This window comes from Peromyscus maniculatus, chromosome 21 (assembly GCF_049852395.1).
Source record: "Peromyscus maniculatus bairdii isolate BWxNUB_F1_BW_parent chromosome 21, HU_Pman_BW_mat_3.1, whole genome shotgun sequence".
In the NCBI taxonomy this organism is placed as follows: Eukaryota; Metazoa; Chordata; class Mammalia; order Rodentia; family Cricetidae; genus Peromyscus; species Peromyscus maniculatus.
In genome coordinates, this window is record NC_134872.1 from 38978508 (window position 1) to 38989510 (window position 11003).

The window sequence follows — 11003 nt, forward strand, 5'->3', positions numbered from 1 at the left end:
GTCATATGCATGTGTTTGTGTTCCTGTGTGTGTACCCATGTGTGCATGTGGAGGCCAGAGGTAGATATGGGGCGTCTTCCTCCACCTTATTTTTTGAGAGTGGGTCTCTCACGGAACCTCGACCTGACCCATGGGGCAAGCCTAGTCTAAGATGCAGGGATCATCCCATCTGTGCCTGCCCAGCACTAGGATTATAAGCGCATGCCCCCATATGAGCTCTTTGATGTTGGCACTAGGGTCCTGAACTCAGGTCCTCATGCTTGCACAGAAGGCAATTCCCCTCCTGAGCCATCTCTCCAGTCCTCTCCTTCGTACTCACTGTTTATTGAAGAGTAATATAGGCATAGAAAAAATCCACACATGATATTTGGGCCGGGCGGTGAATTTCAGTTAGGTGAGGCTCCTGTGAGTGTCTGGTCTCAGAATCAGCCTGTCGGCACATAATCTTGTCACAGTCTCTGTGTGTTTCTGTCCAGAGACATCTGATTTCATATGTATCCTCGATCTGTTAGGGTTGAGCTGGCAGCTAACAGCACGGTACCTCGGGACTGAAGGGCCTTTCTAGCTCACACTCTCCTGTGCGATATGGCAAGGCACAGCGTAACCATCCTGCACTTAGGAACTCCGGACAGCAAGCACTTCGGCGCTGCTCTTGGTGTGATTTTTAAACACCGAGAACAGCTGGGTGGGGTGCTGTGCGCCTTTAACCCCACACTTGAGAGGCAGAGGCAGGTGGATCTCTGTGTGTTTGAGGCCAGTCTGATCTACAGAGTGAGTTCCAGACCAGCCCTGGCTACACAGTGAGAGCCTGTGTAAAAATAAAACACTGAAAACACCAAGAAAAAGCCCAAACACGGGGCACTAAATAAAGACACATGGACAGTGCAGGAGTTGAAAACAGAAGGCAGAATGTCCTCGTATTGCGTCTCATCGGGGAAACTCAGGTTTTTCTCCTGCTGAGTACATGTCTCCAGGTAACCATACAAGTGCCTGATCCGGGATTGGGAATGCATTTTGGCAAGGAGAGCATCCTCAAACAGGGAGTCAGTGAGCCATGAGCATTGATTATCTGTTGAATGAGAAAGGAAGGTGTGGTGGTTTCATTCAGAGTTGGAGCTAGTACACAGCTTTATGCTATGTGGGAACTTGCTTTATGGGAAACCATGGCCCACTTTCAAAATGCTCAGAAGTTTGAGATAAAGCCTCCAGCAGACACTGCAAACCTGAGTTCTAAGATTGCCCAGAGGCTGCTGGACAGAACCAAAGCCACCAAAGACCACAAGTGTATGCTGACCAGGAGTGGTCTGTGAACCAGGACAAACAACAACAGATCAGTGAATGCTTTGAGAACAGAGCTGTAGTCGGAAGTTTCTCGGGTCCTGAGTTCCTCTTGTCCCGCCTGGCCCCTTTGCCTGGCCTGGTGGTCCTGCAGCCGCTTATAAAATAATCACTCAGAGGCTTATATTAATTACAAACTGTATGGCCATGGCCTATGGCTCAAGCTTCTTGCTCTTATAATTAAACTCAACCCATTTCTATTCATCTATATATCACCACGTATTTCATGGCTACCTGTGTGCCATTACATGCTGCTCCCTGGCCTGCGGGATAGCATCTCTCTCTGCCTCTGCCTTTCTTCTTCCTGTCCTTCTCTTGGATTTCTTGCCTGGCTATATCCTGACTCGTCATAGACCAGAGCAGCTTCTTTATTAACCAATCATAGCAGCACATATTCACAGCATATGTGACATCCCACAGCACAGAGCTGTGGTGATATTGTGTTCCCCAAAATATTGTGCACCCTAATAAACTTATCCGGGGTCAGAGGACAGAACAGCCACTAGATAGACATAGAGGCCAGAAAATGGTGGCACACACGCCTTTTATCCTATGGCTTGGGAGGCAGAGATCCATCTGGATTTCTGTGAGTTTAAAGCCACACTGGAAACAGCCAGGTATAGTGTGACTCATGCCTTTAATCCCAGGAAGTGAGCCTTTAATCCCAGGAAGTGATGGCAGTAAGCAGAAAGGTATTTAAGGCTTGAGGACGAGGAACTAGAGCCTGGTTAAGCTTTTAGGCATTTGAGAAGCACTTCAACTGAGATCTATTTGGATAAGGACACAGAGGCTTCCAGCCTGAGGAAACAAGATCAACTGAGGAGTTGAGAGGTGAGGAAGCTGTGGCTTGTTCTGCTTCTCTGATCTCCCAGCATTCACCCCAAAAACTGGCCTTGGGTTTGTTTTTATGAATAAGACCCTTTAAGATTCGTGCTACACAGAGCTGAAGTCCTTCGTACAGGAAACCCAATATAAACCCTGAAGTAAACACAAGATCCTATATATTCCCAGGACACAAGGTCCACGTTTGCCCTAGAGGTTCCATTAGCACTTATCTGTAGTTCCTACACCCATCGTGTAGATCAGGACTGTAGCTGGGGACCTGAAAAGCCAGCAGACAGGACTGAGCGGGGGTATGAAGGCACTGTCCCCTGTTCTGGCTTCAACCACTTGAGAGACATGGTTGATAATACATCCACTTCAGATCAGAGGTTTTAGTGAGACTCTCAGGCCTCTTCTTGCTGGAGACAGTTTTAAAACCTGGGAATGAGCTGTGGATATACATTTTTACATTGACAGTTTAGGATCTGGGAAGATGACTTCAGTCAGTTAAAGTATTTGCTTCACAAGCATGGGGACTTGAACCGAATCCCCGACACCCATTTGCCTATTATCCCAGCACTGGGGGTTGGAAGACTCCGGGGCTTCCTGGCCAGTCAGTCCAGTGTATCAGTGAGCTTCAGGTTAGGTGAGTGACCCTATTTCAAAAAGTAAGGTGCATAGAGATTTAGGAAGACACTTGATGTCAACCCCTGGCCTTTATGTGCATACATGCATGTGAACTTGTATACACACACACACACACACACACACACACACACACACACACACACATGCTCACACACATACACGCAGATTGTTGCTTCAAGGAGGAGAGCATACACCAAGTTTTTAAGAAGTGAAGACACCATCCTGTTTCAAGTTTGCCGCGAGCAGAATATCTGCCTCATTTTCTCAGCCAAAGAGGCAGGGAGTCCCTGGAGTTCACCAACTCCAGCTCATGGCTTCCCATCCACCGACTGTGTTCTCGACAGCTGTAAGCTTCCAGGCTCAGCTTCTGGCCGAGTGTCATGTGTGCCGGGGCCCACCATTCGCGTTTCACCCCCGGCCCCTCAGCTGGTCACTTCAAGGATTCTTTCTGGAAAAACAAAACACAAACAAACAACAACAACAAAAACAAAACAGTACCTTATGTCTGAATTTTAATAGGCACCCAAACCCAAGAAAAAGGAGCGAATCAAAGCGAGGGACAGTGTTGCCAGTCTGTAGGTCGGACATCGCAGGAATGTCTCAGTGGTTAGGACTTGGGGAAGCTGCTTTTTGTAGATCTTCTGAGTAACAGACAGCTCAGCTACAATTTTAGGGGACACTGGGTCCATAAGCCTGATGTCTTTAGTTTCCCCATTTTCCAAAAGAGATTAGGAAACAGAAATCAATAAAATGCTTGTATTTATTTATTTATTTATTTATTTATTTATTTATTTATTTATTTATTTATTTATTTATTTATTTATTTATTTATTTATTTATTTATTTATTTATTTATTTATTTATTCATTCATTCATTCATTCATTTATTCATTCATTCACTTATTTATTCCTTCCTTTCTTTATCTATCTATCTATCTATCTATCTATCTATCTATCTATCTATCTATCTATCTATTTATTTGCCAGCAGCAACCAAGTAACTCTTGAGCACACACTGCAAGGGAGAGCAGCTGGCAGGTAGCCAGTGCTGTGCTGGGGCCCTGGGGGAGGGGGGAAGGGGGAGGATGACTTCACTGAACCTCTTTGAATCTGGGAGGTGTAGCTGGCAGGTTGTCTTGCAGGATTTTTACACCCGCATTTACACCCACTCTAAGGGGGGTTTGTCTGCCCAGAAGCGTGTTGCTAGTCTGAGGCCTTCCACCCAGCCCCAGGACAGGCTGTCTTGAGGATTAGTGCTTTACACATAAATTTCCCCAAATAGACCTTGAGGGAAGAGAGTATGTAAATGAGGAGGAAGGAATTTTGAAAAAAAGAACCAATTTATCAACTGCTCCTTTGATAGAATCCTATCCTTAAATCACAGAAGGATAATTTCCTCCGTTCAGAAGTTGCTCTCCCTTGCATTCGGGTTGTCTGGGATGAGCTGGGGGGGGGGGGGGGATGGACACGACCCTCCAGCTCCCGACACCGACACCTGCAGCACTTCAGCGTCTGGAAGTGTTGGTCTGGATTTGTTCTAAGGCAGATTATCTTGCTCCCTTCCCTGGCAGCTGTGTGTGGGGAGTCCGCCTCTCCCAGACCCCCAGCAAAGGGATCGCACAAATTCCAACATGCGGTTTTTGGTCCTCAGTCAAAGAAATGCTCAGCTCCGGGGGTGTTGGCTGCAGATCTACTTGACAACTAAAGCCCTTGTCTCATTCAGGGAAAAGGAGCTGAGGTGTCAGAGGCCTTGAACCAAATCCCCAGGAAATTAAGGCCTGTCTATTGAGGCAGAAAGATAAACAAAGGAGTGTTTTATTTGGACTGACACCACATCTATGTTCTTGGGACTGACCTTTTGAACAGATTTTAATCCCAGAAGAGATTTGATGATGCAGCCTTGACCCTGAGAGGTCATGCTTTCAGCTGTCACTTATAAGCTCTTTGGCCCCTGAAGGCTTCCGTACGCTGTCTGTGGCCCATGTCTTCATTCCCCTCTCTAGCCCTCCCCAGCCCAGGTAGAGCACAGACCCAGCCAATGTGCAGAGAGTGAGGGTGCAGGCCATGGAGGTCACTCAGACCCGTGTCACAGAGGAGAATGGCTGCCACCCAGCTCTGCCCAGACTTACTTGGGACAGAGACGCAACATTTCTGAGGCTCGGCATTGTGGGAAGTGTCCAAGTTGGGGGAAATCTAGGAATCAAGAAGGGAAAGAAATGGTTCCTGAGAGATCTTGGCCACTTGCCCAGGTCGGTGCTTAGTGGAGCTGCCCGAGGAGGTCACCTGTCTCATCCTGGCACAGCCAGGTGCAGCCGCAGGGTTCACCGACTCCTGAGGGCCGGCATGTGAACGGAGATACATGGGCACACAACCGTACAGTTGGAAACATTGCCACCCTACTATGGACGGGCAGCTCGGTGGATGACCCCTCTGTGCTTAGAATAGAATTCTGTCAGCACACCCTGATACAGGGAAAGGAAAAATCGCTTCCCGCCAAGCTTAATGTCGTTGCCTTGTGTACAAGACCACAGTTTCCATGCAAAGACTGGGGAAGAAAATAGGAGTTGTCACAGTCCCCCTGAGATGTCGGCCTTGGGTCTAGTCGACTAGGCCCCTGTCCTTGATCCAGCCCCAGAGTCCCAGTGGCCTCCTCTTACACCAATTCACCTTACATGCTGTTCCATATAACTTTCCTGTTCATTTCTTTTATTTATTTATTTATTTATTTATTTATTTATTTATTTATTTATTTATTTATTTGCTTTATGTGTATGAGTGTTTTGCATGCATGTTTATCTATGCGCCACGTGTATGCCTGCAGAGGCCAAAGAGGGTGTCATAACCCCTGGAATTGGAGTTACAGATGGTTGTAAGTCACCTGTGGGTCCTCTGGAAGAGCAGCCAGTGTTCTTAACCGCTTATCCGCCCAGCCCTCTTCATGCTCAGTTTAAAAAATTTAGATAAAAAAAATCTAAAAATCTTTTAGCTCGAATGAAATTATTCAAGTGCGTATGGCATAAAGACTTTGGGCTAAGAGGTGCCCGGAGTGCAGGGAGACCAGGACCACACTAGATCTGCTGAGGCTGCCCTGGCCCTCAGCAAGTTACTTCTCTACTTCCGATCTAAAACTGGAATGGCAAGCTCTTCCGGTTGTGAATTTAGTCCTAATCAGAACTGTTCCCGAATATGTTGTCAACTGAGAGAATTAAGTTCAAACCCAGAGAGAAATTTTCATCTTTTTCCAAGTGAGGCAGCTGCCTCTAGCCAGCACACAGTTGGATAGGGCGGGGCGGTGGGGGGGGGGGGGATGGGACACACGACCCTTGAGAAGAGAGTTCATAGGGAACCCCTGATCACTAAGGGTAAAGAAATGCTAGGAGAGAGCAAAGAGAACCCTTTAAGAAAAAAGAAAATCCCAGTGAGCCTCTAAGGACTTTGCGGAAGGCAGAAGAGAAATCCAGTCTGTTAAACATGCGGGCACCTAGCATTTCCTGTGTCAGGTGATAACTGGCCTCTGCGTAAGGAATGAAGCATGAAATGATTTTAGACATGGCATCACATCCCGCAAAGGGAATGTTGTTAGGACGCCGGTCCCAAATGAAGACTGTCAAAGACAGCTTATCTGTGCACACATTGTATTTCTTTCTAGACAGAGTGCTCTGGTAGAAGAAATCGCTTTAAAATGCATGTTGAGGTGGCAGTTACATATAATTTTTTTTTTGGTGGCTCAGACCGGAGGAGATAATCTCTTTGAGGCATCTTTAGAAAAACTAAAGTCTGCCGAAGAAGAGAAATAATATCATCAGAGAGGCTTTGGCTCAGGGAGTAAGGGAAAGTGGGGTCTCCCTAGACTTCACCCCTCAACCCACCTCCCCTTGCCCCCTGAGCCAAGGCAATACAGAACTCCTTGTGTGGGAGAGAAGTTGGGGGATGAGACTGTGTACCTAACCTTGCTCCCTTACTGCCTCTATCCCAGAAAAGGCTCAGCCTCCTGCTGCTACAGGTCCTGGGGCTGGTGGGCAACCCACCCCACCCTGGATCACCATGGCCCGGCAGAAGCGACGAGGAGCCCCAGACCTGCCTGTCACCCAGGAAGACAAGTCTGGGTCACGGATCCTGAAGACAGAAACTGGAAAGCAAACCCAGGTGCTGAGAGCAAAGACTGTTTCTGTGGAGTTCAAGGGGGGAGGGGGGGGGTCTTGGCAGGGTGTGGTGGGGGCAGGCACTGCGGTGATGGCAGAGATCCCGCGTGAACATCACAGAGCCCGTGCCTACAGTGACTGCTGACACGCGTGAGTACCAGGGAGACCAAGTCGGCATGTCAGCTTCTAGCCCCCACAGAGCAGCAATCTGCCCGTTCTTTGCCTGTGTGGGCTGTTATGAAGACAGTGGAGACGGCGCTGTGCTCTGGCCTCCTAGGCAACGGCGGCTCAGCCTCTGGAAAAAAAAATTGAAGACAGTTAGAATGACATCTCCCCTTAGACAGGCGGTGACACCGTCACCGGATCCATCTCAGCTCATTGTGCAGTGATAAATGACCCCTGTTGCTGCTGCTGCTGCCTGCTGGGTTCCCTTATTCCTCACCTGGGGCTGCACAGCGGAAACCCAGGGTAGCATTCTGCATTCAGCTGAAAACAGCTTTCAGCAGCCCAAGCCACTGTGGCTCAGAAGCAGGCATGACTCGGCTTTTGTATCCCTCCACTAAGCAGCAGGATAAAAGGGGTTCTGCTGTATGGGAGAGGGAGCCTGCCCTGCACTAGGACCTGTTTCCCTTCCTGCTAATGCAGTCCTTTGCTGTAGCCACGGCTGCAGACCTCTGCGTAGTGCAGGGGAAAGGAAGGTAAAGAGGGAAATGTTAGCCCGTTTCGGCCTGTGCCTTCACCACGTGTCAGAAAGCTACCACACTATTTCCAAACCAAATTTGTTTGGCTTTCCCATAGAATCCTTCCTGTCCACCATCTGGGGCTGAGGCGACGTTGTAGGTACAAGGAAGCAGCCACCGTGTGAGCATGTGGGCTGGAAGGGGCTGGTGCAAGTCGGAGCTCTGGCATTTTGATGGGTAGCATCGGCGAGCCGGTGCATGGCGCCCTTTCCAGAAAGTGCCAGCAGCATGATTCATCTTGAGAGAGACATCTTGCAGCTAAGTCATTTTGGGTGTTTGCCCCCCTCTGAGTCTGTATAGTTGGGCAGCGTGTGTGTCTTTCTTGTGTCTCCATAGGAGCCTGTGAAGCAGGGTGACTTCGTCCGAAGCAAATCTTTCCTGATGACCCCTGCAAAGCCTCCTGTGACCCAGAGGCAGGGGTCAAAGCTGAGCCTCAAGGAGGGACTACAGAGAGGAATCTCACTGTCCCACCAGAACTTGGGTATGAGATTGGCATGCATTTCCAAGCACTTTGCTGTCATTATAACCAAAGTCTTCCTGCAGCTGAAGTTTGTTTTGTTGAATCATTTTTACCATGTCGAGCTGTTTTTTTTAATGGAGCTTTTATTGAGATGAAATTTACACATCTTAAAATTCACCCGTTTTAAATGTACATTTCAGTGGATGTGTCTTACAATGAGACTATGTATATTTGCAGAGTCCTGCCGCCCTGGTGGCAACCTAAGAATAGAACGTTCCCCTCACACTGGAAAGAAACTCATCCCCGTTTGTCACATTCCCTTCCCTGGTTGTAGGTAAACACTAGCCTACCTTCTGTCTCTATAAGATTTGCCTTTTGGGGAACATGAAATCATAAAACATGGGCCCTTTTCTCTGCTGTTTTTGAATGTGATTCTGAGCTCACTCTGGTAGCATGTGTCAGTTTTCACTTTTAATGCTGCTGGGCAATGAGCCCAGGGTCTCCTGCACACTGATCACATGCTCTGTCACCGAACGACACCCCAGTAGTTTCTAAATCTTATGTGTTTTGCACTGTAGTTGAAGACACAAGAATCTAACTTTCCAAGCTGTCTTTTAAGTGTGTGGTTGTGACGGTATTAGGCTTGTTCCAATGTGCAGCCTACTTCCAGGGCTCTGTGGTTAGACCCTGAACATTCTCAACTCACTTGACCTCCAGAACCATCCAAGCCTGCTCCTCAGCCTTTTCAATCCGCTACACTCCATCCCTGATGCTTAAATCTTCACACATTTACGTATTAACGGATTGTGTGTTCTGGAACACAGTGGAGACTGTAACGTATATTTAAAGCTGTTCAAGGGACTTAGTGAAAATCCACACTCTTGTCTCTTGCTTTTGTTTTGTCTCCTTTTCAGCAGCTCAGGCTGCATCGATGACAGAGAAGGAGTTGCATCAGCTGAAGAGAGCCAGTTATGCGAGCACAGATCAGCCGTCCTGGATGGAACTCGCCAGGAAGAAATCTCAAGCTTGGAGCGACATGCCCCAAATCATAAAATAGATTGGCAGCCTGCTGATGAAGGATGTCCACTGCATTGACGGGCCACTTAGTTTTAAACTGCCAATAAATCATGGCAAACAGACTGTGAAACTTCAGATTGATTTTTGTCATCGAATTATGATGTGCTCGGGGAAGAGAGAGGAACCAGATGGATCAAAGAAGACAAGAAAGCCTCAGTCCTGAGCCAGAGGGGCTGCAAGCAGGAGGAACCCCGTAAAAGCTCCTTCCTGTGCTGAGGTACCAGTGTAAGCCTTCAGCATCCCCTTTCTAAAGAGGCCCCAATAGCCAGCGAATGGAAGTGAAGAGAGGTGAATGTTGGGTGTCCTTTAAGAACAGAACTGGAACTTCTTATGAGTCCCAGGTCTGGGCTGTCCCTTGTCATCAGCCAGTGCCTCTGGCCACTGTCTTGCCGTGGACCATCATTGTCGTCGTCTTTTGTGTTTACTAATAGGCATGATGTTTATGGGGAAGCAGGGATGTCGTTTACAAGAGCAGCTACAGAAGTCTGGTTTCCTGAAGCTATCCACCCTTGAGCAGGGGAGGATGGGACGTGACAGGGTTTGTCAACTCATAGACTGTTTCCAAAAATAATTTTTAAACTTTTCCACTAGGCATCTGTGTCCTGAACCATTGCACAATGCATTGCCTGTTTAATAAAAGATTTCAAACACGCTTCGGCTTTGTGTGTAAATGTTATTTCTGCTCGCGGGGAACATCCTCCTGTACTGAGTCAAAGGCGGTGTATTGAGTCCCCCCTTCACACTTCACTGAAAATCCTGGCTGGGTTGGGTGTTTGAATTTTGGGGGGTTGGCCTGTTTGTTTTCATTGTTCTAACAGAACATTGGTGTGCCTTTTAGGGAGAGAGAAGAATATGTTGGAGTTTTTTTTCTCATTTGCTCTATGTATCACAACATTGTAAGAATATAAAAATTTTAAAGGCTGTCTGTCTTAGTTTGCTTTCTGTGGCTGTGAGAAACACCATGACCAAAAGCAACTTGGTGAGCCAAGGGTTTATTTTGGCTAACACATCCCAGGTCACGGTCCACTCAGGGAAGTTGAGGCTGGAACTTGGAGCACAAACTGAAGCAGAAGCCGTGGGGGAGCGCTGCTCACCAGCTTGCCGCCCATGACTTGTTCAGTCTACTTTCTTATACAACCCAGAACCGCCAGCCCAGGGATGGCACTGCCGGAAGTGGGCTGGACCTCCCATGTCAGTCATTAATCAAGGAAATACCCTTGATGTGCTGTCCAGTGAGGTATTTTCTCAACTGAATGCCTTGTGTCAAGTTGACAAAAAAAAAAAAAAAAAAAAGTAAAATAATAAAGAAATAAAGAAACTTAGTCAGGACACAGTCAATCCTTTATAGCATTTCATGCATCCAGTCTGTATCTTCCTATTGATAACTGGATCACTGGGACAGTAGCCAGGAACATAGAATGTGGTGAAATTGGGCTGGAACACCAATTTGGGATCTCAGAAGTTTCTATATAGTTGTTGCTTTAAAAACAGTTCTAATCCGTTCTCTGCAAGTCAGTCTCCATGGAAGTTAGTTCAGCCAGACTCAAAATCAGCCCAGCATCCCAATATATTGTATTGTAATTTGATTTTAGGTGCCCTAAGGGTTGCCACTTTTAGTCTGTTTTCTATCCTCATGAAAATTATTTTTCTAGCCATTAGTGTTACAATTTTATTGCATCTGCCTCTGTTGAAAAAGTCTTGGGACAGGATTTTTCTTTCCCTCCAGCCAAATGATTTACTAATGACATTCTCTTAGAGAACATAAAACCCGAATTC

General features: G+C 47.2%; 1 protein-coding gene across 5 annotated transcripts in view; it reads left to right on the plus strand.

Annotated features, from left to right (window-relative positions):
• The window catches only part of Cracdl (CRACD like), a 121531-nt gene extending 111652 nt beyond the window's left edge, over positions 1-9879 (plus strand). For 4 of the 5 annotated variants that reach the window (XM_076557468.1, XM_076557469.1, XM_076557467.1 and 1 more), the window contains 3 exons: positions 6785-6954; positions 8027-8171; positions 9065-9879. In XM_076557468.1, coding sequence (XP_076413583.1) covers positions 6785-6954; positions 8027-8171; positions 9065-9207 — 458 coding nt within the window. In that variant the 3' untranslated portion in view covers positions 9208-9879. The remainder of the gene's footprint in view (positions 1-6784; positions 6955-8026; positions 8172-9064) is intronic. The other variant, XM_076557466.1, reaches the window with a different exon arrangement.
• Positions 9880-11003: the final 1124 nt, after the last annotated feature.